This window comes from Paroedura picta, chromosome 3 (assembly GCF_049243985.1).
Source record: "Paroedura picta isolate Pp20150507F chromosome 3, Ppicta_v3.0, whole genome shotgun sequence".
NCBI lineage: Eukaryota > Metazoa > Chordata > Lepidosauria > Squamata > Gekkonidae > Paroedura > Paroedura picta.
The window spans coordinates 158,486,316-158,504,978 of NC_135371.1; the positions used below are offsets into that span (position 1 = coordinate 158,486,316).

General features: G+C 46.9%; 1 protein-coding gene across 1 annotated transcript; it reads left to right on the plus strand.

Annotated features, from left to right (window-relative positions):
• Window positions 1-3,418: 3,418 nt before the first annotated feature.
• CYP27B1 (cytochrome P450 family 27 subfamily B member 1) lies at window positions 3,419-18,317 on the plus strand. Its single transcript, XM_077328958.1, has 9 exons — window positions 3,419-3,629; window positions 7,260-7,450; window positions 9,107-9,303; window positions 10,564-10,764; window positions 11,965-12,128; window positions 13,010-13,176; window positions 13,822-13,903; window positions 14,579-14,776; window positions 16,184-18,317. The coding sequence occupies exons 1-9, from the start codon at window positions 3,426-3,428 to the stop codon at window positions 16,295-16,297; spliced, it is 1,518 nt and encodes a 505-aa protein (XP_077185073.1). The 5' UTR covers window positions 3,419-3,425; the 3' UTR covers window positions 16,298-18,317.
• Window positions 18,318-18,663: the final 346 nt, after the last annotated feature.

An 18,663-nucleotide genomic window follows, 5' to 3' on the forward strand; every position in this document is an offset into this window, starting at 1 on the left:
GGTATCCCCTCTGCAAGCACCGGGTCATGTCTGACCCTTGGGGTGATGCTCTCTAGTGTTTTCATGGCAGACTCAATACGGGGTGGTTTGCCAGTGCCTTCCCCAGTCATTACGGTTTACCCCCCAGCAAGCTGGGTACTCATTTTACCCACCTCGGAAGGATGGAAGGCTGAGTCCACCTTTGGTATAAAAGTCAGCAAACTGACTGGTTAGACCCAGGTTCAATCCCCTTCCCACCAACAAAAGTCCAGCACAAACTTCAGTTGAGCCAAAGATTACATATTAGATTACATAAATAGATTACATATACCCAGCAGAGAAGAGTTGGGCTTTATACCTTGCTTTTCACTACCAGGAATCTCACAGTGGCTTACAATAGCCTTCCCTTCCTCTCCTCACAATGGACACCCTGTGAGGTAGATGAGAGCTTTGACAGGACTGCTCATTCAGAACAGCAGTATCAGGGCTGTGACTAGCCCAAGGTCACCCAAATGGCTGCATATGAAGAAGTGGAGAATCAAACTCAGCTCACCAGTTTAGAAGCCGCTGCTCTTAACCACTTCAAGCTGGGGTGAGGTGAAGATAAAAGGGGCAGTAATATAACCTTTCTGACCTGGGTAATGCAGGCTAGCTTGATCTTGTCAGATCTTAGAAGCTAATCAGGATCAGCCCTGATCAGTATTTGGATGGGAGACCACCAAAGAAGTTCAGGGTTGCTACTCGAAGGTAGCCAATGGCAAACCACCTCTGGATGTCTTTTGCCTTGAAAGCCCTATGAGGTTGTCATAAGCTGGCTGCAACTTGACAGGGGAGATATGAACCTCATGCATCTCTTGGTAGAACAGGTGGATAGAAATTATTATTTATTTAAAACATTTACAAATGGAATCCGTAGCTTCCATTGGAGAGTGTTCTGGAGGCATATGGTGATTTCAGCTTGTTCTGTTTTCCAGCCCTCGTTACTGCCTGATTTTCTTGTACTGTCCAGCAGCGTCCCCTGCAAATTTCGTTGGTGTGCTTATAGGTCTAATTGGCTGCAGCAACACTTGCAGTCTCTTACTTAGGGTGATTTCTACAAGGTGGATTTTGCCAGCTACATAAAGGTAAAGGTGTCCCCTGTGCAAGCACCGAGTCATGTCTGACCCTTGGGGTGACGCCCTCCAGCGTTTTCATGGCAGACTCAATACGGGGTGGTTTGCCAGTGCCTTCCCCAGTCATTACCGTTTACCCCCCCCCCCCCGCAAGCTGGGTACTCATTCTACTGACTTCGGAAGGGTGTGAGGCTGAGTCCACCTTGAGCCGGCTGCTGGGATCGAACTCCCAACCTCATGGGCAGACAACTTCAGACAGCATGTCGCTGCCTTACCACTCTACGCCACAAGAGGCTCCTGCCAGCTACATACTCGAGGCCAAATTCCCTTCTCAGGGAGGGGGTGATTTTAAAAATCCACATTTTCTTCAGTCTTATCTGTCTCTCCTATGATAACGGGCATGCAGTGATGACTTTCAGGTGGATCTAAGCCCTCGAAAATCCAGCACTTGAGCATCTGTGTCACCTCTCATACAGTTCTCAGAGGGTGTCCGACAACATGTTCTGCCATGCACCATTAAGTGACAGGAAATAAAATCATACCTCTATGTGTAAACCCATGCTAAGTACCCACCAAAGTGGTAATGGATTTATCCCATATATTTATTTTATTTTTATTTATTATATTTATATACCACCCTTCCTGGAGGCTCATAATATAGATTTTGCAGAAACGGGAGATGGAGCTTTCATGCCATCATCCATGCTCCAAGCACTGTATGGGCTGGAAAAGGTTCTGTTTCCAAGAGAGAGGGAACAACAGATTGCTACAAGCTTAACCAAAAAAACAGGCAGGGCTACTGCCATTTGTGCGGATTTCAGAGCAAAAAAAGAATTAGCGATCCAGGAGGCTACCACAATATATCCTATTAGAAATTTCCCTGAGTCAGAGCTCATGACAAAGTGACTCATGACAGCCGATGATGGAATAATCTTCTTGGGTCTTTATCAAGCTGCTGGATTCTTGTGTAATTTTGTTACAACAGAATAACACGGCTAGTTCTCACAAATCAATGAAACATAAGGGGGTAATGCACGCTAGGAAAATGCGGCTTCTGCTGACTACCTAGTGCACTCTCCAGAATTCTTGGCAGCTAGCAATGTCAAAATGTAGCAGCAAAATAAAACTGGTCAGGTGCTTATATACTTGGATTTTATTGTGCTACTTCATGTATTTGACGAGGGGAGCTTTGACTCTGAAAAGTGCCACTCCTGGACTTGATGTCACTCCTGGACTCGCATCATAATGTATTTGAGCACTGGTGCGATGAAGCTCCGATTATCAGGTCTGAAACTAACTTACAATTAAATTCCCACTGCCACCTAAAGCACTACAGATGCTTGATTCTATTCTCTGCCTTGCAAAGGGATCTGTGCACTCTGCTTTGTGCTGGAGACCGGCATTATTGCTACTGTGGGTTTAAGGAAGAGCCAGTGTTCTTCTGTCCCTAAACCTGAAATCTGTTCTGCACCAGGCACACCTTCACGCAATGAAATCTGAATTAACTCCTTGTGCATTTAAACTGTTAGGCGCTGCAGACCGTGCAGCTTTCCCATGTGCGCTGGAATGGCTTTTGCGCTCCTCCTCCTCCCCCACTGAACATTGTAGCTTGTAAAAAAAGTTCTGGGGAACTGGAAAACTTGCTTTCTGCCTCATGCTGAGCCAGTTTTCCCAGAATTACATGAGGACTGCTTTCACTTCTGATTTGGATCGCTGTATTTTCACACACGCACACATCCTTGGCCACCACTAAACTAGTTTCATCGAGGTTTATTCCTGGAATCTGCGACATTACAAGCACCATTTTTTGCACCATGTTTATAAGTGAGGTTGGGGGGGGGGAATCTGCCTTGTATGGACGCACAAACGGCGGCGCTCTTTCCGGATTCAATGCCCCGCGAACAAAACGGTGCGATCGCGGCGTGCATCCGAGCGCGATGCGAATCGGACGCTCAAGGATGCCGTGTGAACCTGTCCGATTCCAGACCGCAAAGTTGCGCGGCGATGGGAAGTGGCTCATCGTCCCTCCGCCGACCAGTCCCGACGCCCCCGCCGGCTATTTTCGCCCCGGTCTTGCCAAACGCCTCGCAGATCGCACGAGATGCGCCCCCCCCCTCCCTTGCCCCACACCTCCCGCGACCGCTTCCGATTGGCCCGTTGGGGTTTGCCTAATCCGATGGCTGACGCAGACGGAGTGGGCGGGGATTGCTAATGAGCCATGCCGGGGGGCGTGGCCTGCCCGTGCCATGTGCGCCCAAGATCAATAAAAGGCTGTCAAAAATGATGCTCCCTGCGAAAAAACCCGCTTGTTCTCCGCACCGTCTCAGAGCCGAGATGCCGCAGACGCTCAAGCTGGCGCACAAGGCGTCGTTGCTGGCGAGGTGCTTTCCCGAGAGCTGGACAGAGCCCCTCTTCAAAAGTCAGCCTGGAGTGCTCAAAACTCACAAGACCCTGGCGGAGATGCCGGGACCCAGCACTGTGAGCTTCCTGACCGACCTTTTTTGCAAAAAGGGGCTGTCCAGGCTGCATGAACTCCAGGTAGGATCTTTGGAGGATCCCTTCCAGGTGTGGGATATCCTCTTAAAGTCTGATTTTTATATGAGTGATGATCTAAGGTGTATTTATTTTGCTTCCTTTGCGCCTTGCCTTTCTCCCTAATGATCGATTCAGGTTGTAACTGGTCTGGTCTGAAGTTATAGGACAATGTTCGAGTCCTGCGGCACCAGATTGACCAGCTAAATGGAATTCTGGGCATAAGCTTTCATGTGCATTGCTCTCTTCTCCCTTTGACCTTCACAACAACCCAGTGAGGTTGGCTAGGGGACAGTGCGTAAGTAGGACTTTGAACCTGGTTCTCCCAAGTCTTGGTCCGACATTCAACATTACACCATATTGGTGCTCTAGCAGAATGTTTATGGAAGAGTCCAATAAAATCGGAGTCCAGTAGCACCTTTAAGACCAACAAAGATTTATTCAGGGCGTGAGCTTTCGAGTGCTTGCACTCGAAAGCTCACGCCTTGAATAAATCTTTGTTGGTCTTAAAGGTGCTACTGGACTCTGATTTTATTGTGCAACTTCAGACCAACACGGCTACCCATTTGAATCTATCCTTATGGAAGAGTACTTTCTCTCAGTGTCTTACAGTTAGAAAGCCCTTCTCATCCTGTATTGATGCACATAATTTAATCAATGGGAGTTGCATTTGGAATGGCTTCTCCAAGAGCCCAGAACTGCTCGTATGTCCAAACGCACACCGTTTCCTGATGCCATAAAGTAGGTTAGTGTGTTTGCCTGATGCCTTGCCTCACCAGTTTAAACATATGCCCTGCAAGGGATATAAAACAAGGCACAAGAAGCTTCCCCCAGGTGCACTTAAACCTTGAAATGCCTACCGCCGTCTCCAAATGTGCTTGTTAAAAAGCTATTTAAATAATGTAGACTAAGCAATCGCGCTCTTTGGTTGCCTTGTCAATACAGTTCTGGGTCAGCTTGGCAAGCCTGCAGGTAGACACGCTTTTAGTTCCTGGCCTCAGCCGAGCGATTTGGACCTCGCAGGGTGAATCACCTGGCTCTGGAAGCAGGACTTTTGGAAATCTACAAGGGCTGGCATCAAGGGGAGCATTGTAATGTCTGTATCCAGGATGCAGGTTAAACATGGATGTCAAACAAGGTTGTCTTAAGTGTGCAAGTAGATTTTAAAAATGTTAAAGATTTTTTAAAAATGAAAAAATGGCAGTGATACCAGGAAGGGGTAAATAAAAAAAATCTGCAAACCTAAAAGTTTTGCAAAATGCCTTCCCTTGCTCAGATGCTTTTGAACTCCGTTCAGTTGGTAATGGGATCATGAAATCAAAGATGCATCTCATTCTCTGCTTAATTAATTTGGGGGAATGAATTGCATTGCCCAGACCTGCCCAATATCCACCCAAAGGTTGCATTCTTCCTCTGTTTTCATTGATAACTCTGTAGCCCTTCCTCATCCTTGCCTCAGTCCTATGAGATCGGATATTATGCCCATTTTACAGAAATGAGTATTGTTTTAAATGAATGAGCTTTGTGCATTGAATAAGCACCAATGTGGTCCCAGGGCACTGAGCTAGAGAGCAGGTTTCGAAGCCTGCTTCAGCCAGGGGTGCTGGCTAGCTAAGCTTTTATCTTGGCCACTTCTGCGAAACAGGAAGACTGGCTGGATCGTTCTACAGCGCTGTCTTCACAATAAGTGCTTGGGCAGTTTCAGAGGAAGCAAACCCTACTGAGTTACGTGGAGCTGGCTGCCAAGTAAATGGGCACTGGGCTGAAATCTTCACACCGATATTCCACTATGGCTACCCAGTTCTGTACATCTGGCGACACGTTTTTACTTCTTTATCCAGAGTGCCAGAGTCCCAGCATTGATTTTGCTAGATGGAGAAGAGGACATAATGTCTGTGACTACTATTATCACAGCTCTGACTTCCTCTATGCCTCCTCTTCATCTATGAAATAATGGTGGCGGGACAGTTGCTGTTTTGCAGAGCTAAATAACAATTTCAGATACGTTTTTTTACCTGTAACATTGGCTGAATTGAACGTCCTTTGTTATCTTCAGCTGGCTTGAGAATTGCTCATGCTTCTTCTTTTATTATTATTATTATTATTATTATTATTATTATTATTATTATTATTATTATTATTATTATTATTATTATATTTATATTTATACCCCGCCTCCCCCCGAAGGCTCGAGGCGGCTTACATAAACCCGTCCCCTAAAACCATAAAATGACAATAAAAACCAATGATTTACAATAATTGTAACAGCGATGGCGTAGCCTACTCATTTGCTCTCCGCATCCTCATCTACGGTGGGGGGTGACGCTCTCTACCGCCAGTTTGTGAGGGGGGGGGCTGATCTTCTTTCCGCCCGGCCTCAGTTATAAGCCTGGCGGAAGAGCTCCGTCTTACAGGCCCTGCGGAATGCTGGTAATTCCCGCAGGGCCCTCAGCTCTTCCGGGAGCTCATTCCACCAGGTTGGGGCCAGGACCGAAAAGGCCCTGGCCCTAGTTGAGGCCAGGCGGGCTTCCTTGGGGCCGGGAACGACCAGTAGGTTAGCCCCCGCAGAGCGTAAAGCCCTTTTGTAAAGATATATTTGTGTGTGTTTGTGTACTATTTCCTCCTCTTCTACTACTATGCCATGTTGCCTGCCACTGGTTTGCGTTCCTTGTGTGTGTCAAAAAGCAGCTGAGTCATCCTTTGAAAAAGTAGTCAGAATCAGAATCAGAGTACCTTTATTGGCATAAAAAAGTAGTCAAAGAACAGATTTGGCTTCTTCTACATCTCTTTAATTGCATCTGAGTTTTTCGGCTGCCAGAGCTCGAAAAGCACCTTGATTCATGTGGACTAGAAACTTAAAGATAACAAAAATCAGGCCTTTCTAACAAGAGCAAGTACAGACTGGGGGAGTGGGGGCTGCATAGTGCTCAAGATCTGAGAATGCTTTGCTGACAAACTAACAATGCAATACTAGGAATTGGGTTCAAATTAGATTAAGTCTGTATAGAGTTTGGACAGTAACAGGGCAATCCCCTCTGAAGAAGTGAGCAGCTACTCAGAAAATTTGGTTAGTCTTTAAGGAGCTACTGAACTTGGCTCCTTCCTACTGCTACAGACTTGCAAGCATGGCTACCCATCTGGATCTAATCCCAAACAGAGTTGTACTTTTCTGAACCTGCCAAAGTCAGTGGACCTAGAAGTCCTCTGCTTAGGATGGCATGGTAAAATTAAGAGGGGATCTGATAACCATCTTCAAGTATTTAAGAGGCTGCCATATAGAGGATGGAGGAGAGTTGTTCTCTCTTGCCTTGGAGGGATAGACCAGAACCAATGGGATGAAATCAAGGCAAAAGAAATTCCCTCTAATACAGTCTAAAGCAGGGTATAAAAACCATCTCTTTGTCTACTCTTCTTCTGTTTTGTTATTGATTTTATTTATGCCTCTTTCCTTTCTGCCCAATGGGGACCCACAGCAGTTTCCATCACCCTCTTCTCCTACGGTTTATTCCCACAACAGCCCTGTGAGGTAGGTTAGGCAGAGAGTGTGTGACAGGCTCAAGGGGGAAAGAAGAACCGGGGAGTCCCACTGGCCATTCTGGTGCCCGATAAGCATCTGCCTTCTTGCTTCTTTCCTAGATTGAAAGCAGAGCCAAATACGGCCCCATCTGGAAAGCCAGCTTCGGGCCCATCCTCACCGTCAACGTCGCCGACCCCGGCCTGATCGAGCAGGTCTTGCGGCAGGAAGGCAAGCACCCCATCCGCTCGGACCTCTCTTCCTGGAAGGATTACAGGGTGTCCCGAGGCCATTCCTACGGGCTGCTGACTGCGTAAGTATTGGCTTCACGCTGCAGAGGGAGGGGCATCTGTAGGGAAGCATCTGTCCAGAGCATCCAATCGGCATGGGGTTCCTCGGTTGTGTCTCCCCTTTAATTAATTTATTTTTATACTTGTATGCTGCCCTTCCCTGGAGGGGAAGCACAGCAATCCACTTGCCAGATTCACTAACAGATTGAAAATCGATTTGCAGTGTCGGTCAGTTATGCAAAAGGCAACTATCTAAACGCCATTCACCAAGCCAGTCCTAATACTTGACACACACACACACCTGCCCAAATCCATGAAGGCCTTTCTGAATAAAAACTCTGTAGAAGAGGCGTCTTAAAAAGCATGAGTTTAGTCGCTGGGGCCTCCCCTTGAGGAGCTTTTCTCAAGCCAAGGAGTCTGGGAAAGAGATGAATGTGGAGAGACACAACAGTTTGTGGTGCTTCACTGTCCTTATTAAGCCATGACTGGCAGAGATCAGGAAAGATCCCAGTGGACCAATCCCCAAAACATGTCCCAAGCAAAGGCTGTTTCAATAGCTTCATAGAAGCTCTCTCCAAATATGCTTTATTTTCGATTACTTTAGGATGCTTTGGGCTGATCCTGCGTTGAGCAGGGGGTTGGACTAGATGGCCTGTATGGCCCCTTCCAACTCTATGATTCTATGATTCTATGATTCTATGATTCTATGATTCTATGATTCTATGATTCTATGATTCTATGATTCTATGATTCTATGATTCTATGATTCGAGCAGGGGTCCCCAATGTTTTTGAGCCTGTGGGCCTCCTTGGGTTTATTACAGAAATGTGAGGGGCGCAGCTGCAAAATGGCTGCTGTGCAGCAAGAGGCGGGGCCAGCTACAACAGCATGCCTTCAGGCCCAAAGCGAAGAAGGTCCTTGGGCTGTGGAGGCAGCTGGTGCCAAAGCAACGTTTTTCAAAATCTGCACAGCCAATGAAATCTCTGGCGGCCAATCAGAGGCCTTACTGGGGCAAAGCCCCCCTGACCCACCCATTTTCCTTGGGGGGGACCAGGAAAGGTGACCACAGGCCCTGTAGGGCCCCTGGGCACCGTGTTGGGGATCCTTGCTTCACAGTTTATGCATCAGTTAAAAGAGCACCGGAACCCAAATTCTGAGCCTGCCTATAAAAGGAGCCCTTCTCCAGTTTCATACGTTAAGCCCAGTGTTGCTTCCGGGCTGTTTTGCTTTCACGCTTGTCTTCCTGGAAGTGCATCACTCAGGAACTGTAGGCTTCTGCCTGGGCTTGTGCAACGAACGGGCTGAGAGTGAGAAATCAATGCAAGGCTCTCAGCAGCTGTGACTCAGGGCTTCCTCGGTGTTTTATTGTCTTTTTTTAAGACAGCTGGGCCGCCACTTCCGCAATCTAGACACAGGATATGAGTAACGACCAGAAGTGAGATGCGATGGGCAGACGAGCTAGGGCCACACTTTCAAAGCCCAGACCGAGCCTCCCTGGGTGGCCAGTAAAACTTGCTCTTCTGTTATGGCTGGGCTGCATCCTTCCCTGTACCGGATCCCGAAGTGGATCACTTGGAATGACACCTGCCTGTGTTCTGTGGCGGCACCATGCTCTCTCTTGCTCTCCGGGGGGCTTCTCCAGCCCAGCAAGCTCACCGAAGCCCCGCTCTTCTTCCCAGGGAAGGCGAGGAGTGGCAGAAAATCCGCAGCATCCTCGGCAAACACATGTTGAAGCCCAAGGAGGTGGAGGCCTACACGGGCACTCTGAATGAGGTGGTCAGTGATCTCGTCAGCCGGCTGGAGCGCCAGCGGAATCTTCACGAGCAGCGCGTGGTCAAAGATGTGGCGGGCGAGTTCTACAAGTTTGGGCTGGAAGGTACGTGTCGGGACAGGCAAAGCTGGGGGGGCTCTTGAGGGGGAGTGAGGAAGGTCTCGGTTGGGGTTGCCCGGAATCTTGTAAGCCCTGGGAATTCAGGGCTGTTGTGGGAGCTTTCCCTTTGCCTTTTGCCCAGCGTCACCAGCATCTTTGCCCAGTGGCACCAGCGTTCAGTAATCCTCAGCCTCCTGTCTTACTGCTTCTGCTGCATCGCTACCCACTTTCTCTAGAATAATGTGCATTCTGTGAATTCAAGAACTGACAATGGACACAGAATTCCGCACCCCTTTCAGTTTCAATGCCATTCAAACAAACACGCATGTTCCCTCTCTTGGACAATATGTGAGCAAATGGCTGAAACCTCAGAAAACAAATTGAACACTTTGATTAGCAGATTTTTAAAATAAACTTCAAATTGGGCAGAAGCTGGAGCTACGTGTCTTTGCATAGCTCTTCGTTTGCCTGTCAACCAGAATCAATGGTCTTAAGTTAGACAGCCTTAGGGCTGCCAAGGAATTATAGCTCATCTCCAGATCAGTTACTCTGGAGAAAATGGATGTTTTGGGGGTTAGACTCTATGCCATTGTAGCCTACTCAGGTCCCTGACTTCCCCAGGCTCCTTCTCCAAATCTCCAGGGGTTTCCCAACCTGAATCTGGCAACCATACTCCCATGGCCCCTGTCAGTGGACACGGGGAACTTTGCAACCCTACACAGCCTGCAGAATCATAAAACTTTGGTGGTGGTTGCTGTTGTAAATTGGGGGATCATTCCTCTTGGAAGCTCATGGGCTATAGATATTTTCACCCTGATGTATTCTGTGTTTTTACATGTCACTTGATTTCTGGAAGGCAAATGCTGGCAAAGCCAATTACTACACCCTTCTTCTACCATGAAAACAACGGCAGTCTTAGGAATGTGTCGTGTCCAGGTTCTGCCCCAATGATTGGAGATTTTTCAGGCTGTGGCACGTTGTAATCTGGTTAGATGCCAAATAATTTACAGGCATGGTTAGTCATGCACCAGTCCATTTTTTTTAAATCAATGTTTGTTGCTTTCCCTTTGTTGAACTTGTGAAATGAGTAAGTTTTAAGTAATCATCTTCACAGCAGATGGGCATTTATTTCCCCATTTCCAATCCCTCCCCAGCTTCAAGGTTGGGCAAGGAATGAGTCAAGATGAGCTTTCAGATTGTGATCTGCTCTGGTAACTCCATCGATCGTGACTCGTTCTCTTTCTGGTCTCCCCCGCCTCCCCTTAGGCATTTCTTCGGTCCTCTTTGAATCCCGCATCGGCTGCCTGGAGCCCAAAGTGCCCAAGGAGACGGAGACTTTCATCAGTTCCATCAACACCATGTTTGTCATGACCCTGCTCACTATGGCCATGCCCAAGATCTTGCACCGCATCTTTCCCAAGCCCTGGCAGAAATTCTGCGAGTCCTGGGACTATATGTTTGCATTTGGTGAGTATCCATGCTGGGTTTCTCAGTGCCATGAAGAAGAGCTGTCTGGCTTATTTAAAAGTTGCTGTAGCACAGTGATCCCCAACATAGCACCCCTGGGTCTCAGTACCAACCAATGTGTTTCCAGGTGTTCCTGAAAGCCAGCTTGGTGCAATGGTGACGAGCAGCTGCCCCTAATTTGGAGGACTCGGTTTGATTCCCCTCTCCTCCACATGCAGCCAGCTCGGTGACCTTGAGCTACTCACAGTCCTGTTAGAGCTGTTCTGTCAGAGTTTTCCCAGTCCCAGCTACCTCACAGGGTGTCTGATCTGGGGAGAGGAAGGGAAAGTATATTTTGTAGGCTGCTTTGAGACTCCTTTGGGTAATGAAAATTGGGATACAAAAAAAGCTCTTCTTGCTTTTCTGTACCTGTACTGTGGACTAAGCACGTTTGTGTACAAACAAGTCTATAGCTGCAACAGAAATGTGTGGGTTTCTCCCCCCCAAAATTATGGAAAACCTTTTTCTGCAATAATTATTCTTTTCTTCTAACTATTAACTAAATGTATACTGCTCTTGATTCCCCGTGTCCCAGAGCAGTTGACGACCAATAAAATAAACAGAATTAAATATAGATTATTAATCAACCAAACTTTGTCAAGTTTTCCAGTTATTATATGTTACTAAAAGGCTCCATAAGAAAAATGGCTGTTATAGGATTTTCTGGCTTCAGTAACTTATAGAGAATTCCACAATTCTGAGGCCACTAACAATTTTTGATGGTTAGGAAGGAGAATCTTTTCCCACTGGATACTTCTTTCCAGTTACCATTTTTGTGTTAAGCCACTAGGAAATACTGTTTTTTTTAAAGGGATTTTTAAAAGGTTGTTCTCAGTGGGGACTAGAAACTTGTTAGTTTCCCAGCATCTGGGCTACTCAGTATTCCCTTTCATGTAATTGTTGTATTTTGTAGTGTGTGTAGCCTATTTGCTACTGGGACACAATTATGTGTCCTCTAAGAAGCACCCTCCTGTCTAGAGAACAATATTTGCCATCACTTGTCCTAACCTGTATTTTTCTCTGATGGTTAACGTCTTCCTCCTACTTGTGCTGAATTGTACAGAACTAGCCTTAAGTAAGAACCAGCCTGTCAAAGGTGGCATGTCGCTTGATGGTTACCCTAGGGGAACAGGCATTCATTTCTTGCCCATTTCTTTCCAGCCAAGGGACACATTGACAAGCGGATGGCTGAGATTTCAGAGAGGATCTCACGCGGGGAGAAAGTGGAAGGAAAATATTTGACTTACTACCTGGCTCAGGAGAAATTGTCCATGAAATCCATCTATGGCAATGTGACTGAACTTCTGCTGGCTGGCGTGGACACGGTGAGCATTTTGGGAAGGGTTTCCTGTGTGCAGAAGGAGGAATTTTATGTCCTGCTTGTAGAAGTCTTGTGTGCTTAGCTGCCATGTTGAAATAGTCTGGAGGATGGACAAAATCCATGAAAGGGTTTGGTAGTGTGTATAGGAATATGGTCTAAGACCATCCCTTCTGGATGATCTGTACCTTTTTTTTCTCAACCAAGCATCATGCAGGCCTATATTCTAGGTCTCCACTCTGGCCTGCACCTTCCTACTCCGTCCTTTCCTCCCAAAAGTTCAGGGTAGTGTATATAGTTTGCCCTCCCTGCATTGTCACAACAACCATGCTAGGTAGGTTAAATTAAGCACAAGAATGTCTGGCTCAAGGAATTCCCACAGTGGGTTTAGATGGGAATAGCTGTGTCAGATCACACTGCCAGTAAGCTTCCAGGCAGCATGAGGATTGGGAACCCGGGGCTCCAAGTCCTTGTCCAGTGCCCTAACCACTGTACCACAACCCTCACTTCCTCCTTTGTCTGCCTTCATGGGGGGCTAAGAGATCAAGTCTATAGTTTCCAGTGTCATTGATGAGCAAAGTGGCTGTGTTTTGAAGAGGGTGCTTCTGTTTATGTGCGGTGTACGTGGCTGGACTGGAGTCCTGGAATTTAACTACAGGGTCAAACACTGTCCCTAGCCATTAATCTTTTACTGCAGGATAGCAGGAGTGGCTCTTCCACGTGACGTCATGCATAGTCTGCCGGACTGCTGAATCTTTGCACTGGCATAGCCATCTGCTTCCCTGCCCTGCCCTGTCCTGCCAAGCATTTTGCAACTAAGCCCCTCGTCTGGTCAGTTAGAGCCTGCTCTGCCTCCTGATTAATCTAGCCTTGCCTGGCTCTCTGCAGATCTCAAGCACTTTGTCCTGGAGCCTGTATGAGCTGTCCCGACACCCTCAGGTGCAGGAAAACCTCTACCAGGAAATTACAGCCACGATGAAAGGCAGCCCCATCCCAACAGCGGCTGATGTAGCCAAGATGCCTCTGCTGAAGGCAGTGATGAAGGAAACACTGAGGTGAGTTCTCATGCAGCAGCAGGTGGAGAGGCCCAAGCAACCAACACTGAATCAGATCATTAGGATCCTCGACTCAGTTTGAACAATGTCTGCAGAACAGCCAGAGATTTTTCAAAACATCGGCAATAGATCACAGAGCCTCTGACTAGTAGCGATTCAACTAGGTGTTGGCAATTCAGATGGATGACAGCCACACAAACCCAAGACAACCACCACAAATAAAAGCCCTTTCAGCCAAAAAGCAAAGCAAAACTTGGAGCCAATATAAAGCCATGAGGCCTTTTAAGGTCTATGTCCAGGAAAGAGTCTTCTGCCATTGTGCAAGAACTTGAGGAATATCTCCCATGATCAGTCCTTTTGTGCTTCTGGGGATCTTTGCAACCAAGAAGACTCAAGCTCCCATCTTCTGTATAAACTCTGGCAGCAAAGCTGAGTTTCAGGAGCACTGCAGGCTATAAATTAAGATGCATAAAGTTGGCTGCTCTAAATGCTCCCCTTTGGATCTAGACAGCTGTAAGAACATGGTCGCTTAGTCAGATGGTTGGCCAGTACCCTGGGGCCTTGCAATCAGACCCCCCATGAGCCTTGCAGCATGTGCAGAACGGTTCCTTCAGACTCACTTCACTTCTATGTTTCTCCCTGCAGGTTGTACCCAGTGATTCCCGGCAATGCACGCGTCATCTCGGACAGGGATATCCAAGTGGGAGACTATCTCATCCCTAAAAAAGTGAGTCAGGGCCACAAATCTGGTATTCTAAGGCAGGCCTGTAGAAAGGGGACAGGAGGTTTGAAAAACGCTGTTGAATGTCCAGCAGATACACAGGGAAAAATTTGGGCCCTGGCTCCAGCCTCGTGTAATGAGCTGCTAGCAGAGATCCGGGCCCTATCGGAGCTACCAAAGTTCCACAGGGCCTGCAAAATGATGCCGTTCCGCCAGGCGCATGGTTGAGGCCAATGTACTAACATCGAAATGGCCTCTGTCCTTTACTCCCTATCTCCCCGCATCGGAACTTTGAACTAGATCTGAGGAATTCTGGATTGTATTTGGCCCCTGTGGGGATTACCGGAGCACTTACTTTACACTGGAAATTAGTTTTAGATTGCATAATGGTTTTAACCTATTTTTGTACGGGTTTTTAATTGCTGTCACCCACCCTGAGACTGTAGACGGGGTGGTCTACAAATGTGATAAATAAACAAGCGAACAAATAAAATGGGGAGTGGTTGGTTACAGCGAGCCCAGATGAAATAGCAAAAGGAGGAGAATGGGTTGGAAAGAACAGAGCTAAGAGGGCTTCCTTCGTGGTTGGCTTGTAGCACGAAGAGCTTGTGCTTGTGCATGTGGGCTGTCAGAGATGGATTTCTGGGCTGCTTTCCTTATGACACCCTTTTCCTTCCCCAGACCCTGATCAGCCTCTGCCAGTACGCCACCTCTCGGGATGAGAAGTACTTTTCCAATCCCAACTCCTTCCAGCCGGAGCGATGGCTGCACAAGGAAGACTCGCATCACCCCTATGCCTCCATCCCTTTCGGCTTCGGCAAGCGCAGCTGCGTCGGCCGGCGCATCGCAGAGCTGGAGGTGTATCTAGCTCTGGCCAGGGTGAGTCTGGGGGCTGGGAGGAAATGTAGCCCCTTTCATAAAGGGTCAAATTACATTATAAAGCTGATTTGATTGAATATGTCAGCCCTCAGAACAGCTGGACTGAGAGCCTAAGAGATATCCAGTCTCAGCAGTGGCCAGCCAGAGATTTCTGGGCATGGCCATGTGACACAGTGTTCATGGGATTGTTCCACCATGTTTCCAGTGCGGAAAGTGGGCCTAACCCTAGTACAGTATATTTGGGGTGTAGCGAATCAGTTGCAGGACGCCTTCAGCACCATGGCAGCTGCAGTGAGGCTTCAGAGGATGGATTTCATGGCCTCATACTCCAACTCAGTTTCTTCCCCAAACGTATCTTCCAAGGGACCACTGTCCAATGTCCAGGATGTCTAAAGGAGTTGGAAATCTAAACTGCACTTAGGGATGCCAGTCTCCAAGTGGGACCTGGAATCATAGCACATCTCCAGGTGACAGAGAGATCAGTTCCCCTGGAGGAAAGGGCTGCTGTGGAGGGTGGGCTCTGTAACATTGTACTCCACTGAAATCCATTCCTGCTCCAAATCTTGCCCATTCCTGGCTCCATCCCCAAAGTCTCCAGGCATTTCCCAACCCAGAGCTGGCAACCCTAACTGCACCGTGGATTTACTCAGCTGTCCTCTTCGTTGATCTGATTTTGTGAACTGGCTCAAATTTCCGAAGGACGACATTGTTCATATGTTTTGTGGCTTTTCTTGCAGAGCTGCTGTTACCCATTGTAGGGAAACCAGATTGCACTGTGAACTGAAATCTGGTTAGCACAAACAGTTTAGAGGGGTGGAGTGGACGCGGATCATGGCATATGTGGAGAAAGGCTTCGGCCTTCTCCCCGCAGATGGCTTTCGTGACCCCAAATGAAGAAGAAGAAGAGTTGGTTCTTATATGCCACTTTTCTCTACCTAAAGGAGGCTCAAAGGGGCTTAGTCGCCTTCCCTTTCCTCTCCCCACAACACGCACCCTTTGAGGTGGGTGAGGCTGAGAGAGCCCTGATATTACTGCCCTCCCTTTACTCTCCTCACAACAGACACCCTGTGAGGGAGGGGAGGCTGAGAGAGCCCTGATATTACTGCACTCCCTTTCCTCTCCCCACAACAGACATCCTGTGAGGTGGGTGAGGCTGAGAGAGCCGGGATATCACTGCTCTGTCAGAACAGCTTCATCAGTGCCATGCCGAGCCCAAGGTCACCCAGCTGCCTGCATGTGGGGGAGTACAGAATCGAACTTGGCATGCCAGATTAGAAGTCCGCTCTCCTAACCACTACACCAAACTGACTCCCATGACCTTGGATGGCTCTGCAATTACTCTTTAAAAAAAGAAGCTTTGACTCAAAGGGAGCTAAAATGTATCTTCTTTTCCTTTCTGCATTTAAGATCCTGATGCGTTTTGAAGTAAAGCCAGCACAAGAAGGACATGCTGTGAAACCCATGACACGGACGCTCTTGGTCCCTGAGAAGGAAATCAGTCTCCAGTTTCTGAGTCGCTAAGGGGGGCTTGAAGCAGAACCACTGACTGGAGCTTCCCCAACAAGGCACGAAACAGCACCAGGCCAAGAGGAGAAACCATCTAGCAGGCTGGAGCGAGACTGACCTTCTGAATGTTTTGACTGGACGCTCAGAGACTGACTGGAGTAGAATCTGTGATGAGGAGTTCAACCTTGTTCCACTGACCAGACGGTGCTCAAGACGTAACCAGGGTTGTCTTGGGCATATTATACTTTGATAGGTCTCAAAAGTGAGGAGCTTAGAAGTTCTCCAGTGCCAGAGCTTTTCCACCATAGAGTGCACACATGCACCTGAAATGTAAGAGCAAGATGTTTTGCGCCTCAGTGCCCTCTTTGTTGGTTCAAGATTGAGGAACAGACAACTGGAATTGATTGCATTTGCCTACTGCAAATGTAATAATAGGGGGGAATTCACATTTGCCTTTTAGACACTCCACTGAGTCGTGAATTGTAAAATTCACTGCAATGGAGGTGGTCTTCTCTTTAGCTGTGAGTTAGTGAAGGGCATTGTGCAGTGACCACCAATGCAGTGCCCAACAATGTGTTTCCTGGTTCCCACTTGATTCATCCCTCCAAATACCTCTTTTCTAAAGCAAAGAACTAATTCTGGGTTTCTTCCGCCTCACTGGAGCAGATGGTGCTTCAGGAAACCACAGGCAGCATCAGCTTTGGGTCAACCAGAAGTGCCCATGTGGAAATAACTGTCCTCATCGTAGGACAATGCTGAGTTAAAAACTTCCCACTATTTTGTAGTGCCCTCCATTTTGTGAGGCAGTTCTGTGGCAGCCATTTTGTCCAAGTGCCTTTTACCCTTTCCCTAAAATCCCAAAAGAGGCTCAGTAACGTTGAGGAGTCTAACTTTTAGAGCTGGTCCCTCAAGCTGTCCTTTTAATACCACTTTGAACACAAAAAATTGTCAGCTGATATGATTTGCTTCTGTGCCATGACAATCTCCATGTGCCCTTTTTTGCACATTAAATGTCTTTTAAAGAGTCAGGACATTTTTTTTCTCCTGGCCATTTGGCAGCTAGCAATGCTAGGAATGGTGGCCTCAAAGTCTAACTAATAAATAAAAATAATTAAATATTGAGGCCCCCAGGCATATTGAATGCAAAGTCAAATAGGGTTACCAGATGTTCTCTTTTTAGAGGACATCTCTTTGTGTGTATGTGTGTGTGTCCTCTTTTGGGCTCTAGTTTAAAAACACAGGTGTAAATGTCCACTTTTGGGGTTGGGAGGCTGAGCCTATTTGCCCCCAGAGGAGGCAACTTTCAGCTTAAATAGTGGGGGTATAGTGACCAGTTGTTTGAAGTAGTAAATCTGGAAATATGTCCTTTTTTTTGCTTTCTAATATCAGGTGAATGTCAACACACACTCTTCTGTGATTATTATTATTCCTGCATTGTGCAGGGGGTTGGACCAGATGACTCTGGAGATCCCTTCTAACTCTATGATACTATGATTATTATCCTGATGCCAGACCCCTCCTCACTTGCTGTGTCTTGGAGGGGGGGGGGACACCAGACACGTCTGGAAGTCTTACATGTCCTCACTCAGGTTTAAAAAGCCTGGTTTAGAAAGCCAAACTTTCAACATGTGCCTAAGTTCTCAGCATCTCCAGCAAAAGACTATCCGATAACAGAAATCTTTCTTTATTTGAGGACAGCCTTGTCAATCAAAGCGGAGATAAAGCAGGTTAGGCATACCCTGTCTGAGAATGTGCAATCACTTTTTTCATATCTATATATCCCCAAGTTTTTATTACTATTATGCTAATAATCATTCATATTTAATACATATTTATATTTCTCTAGCCTATAATTTATAAAAGTTCTCCCTGTGATGTGGCAGAAGCTGTTATAATGATGAATTGTTTTTTCAAAGTACATTAGGCTCCTCTGTACTTAAAACAGCTGCTGCGGTTACCGCTGTTTCTTCGGTGCTATGTTTAAATGTTATTTATTGCCTTTGAATAATAAATATGAATTTTTTTTACAAAAAAACCAAAGAGGAAACCTGTCTAATTTGTCTATAATATTGGGACTGAAACTGGAGAAGGATTTGTGGGTGGGTGAAGTTTCGGCACTACAAAAATAAACTGATTTTAAAATCTTCCCAAGGGAATTACAGTTCAGAAATGGAAAGCTAGAAGGATTGCAGTGCAATCCTAAAAACAATGACACCCCTCTAATCTTACTGAATGAGAAGATCATAACTGTTTAGGATTGCTCTGTTGATGACTAAAAAGAATTCTCAGCGCTCTAACCAGGCAAGCGTCCCTCGACTTCTTTAGGAGAAACCATTACAGTTGAATTGATATCAAACAGAACAAAATTTGAATCTAACGAC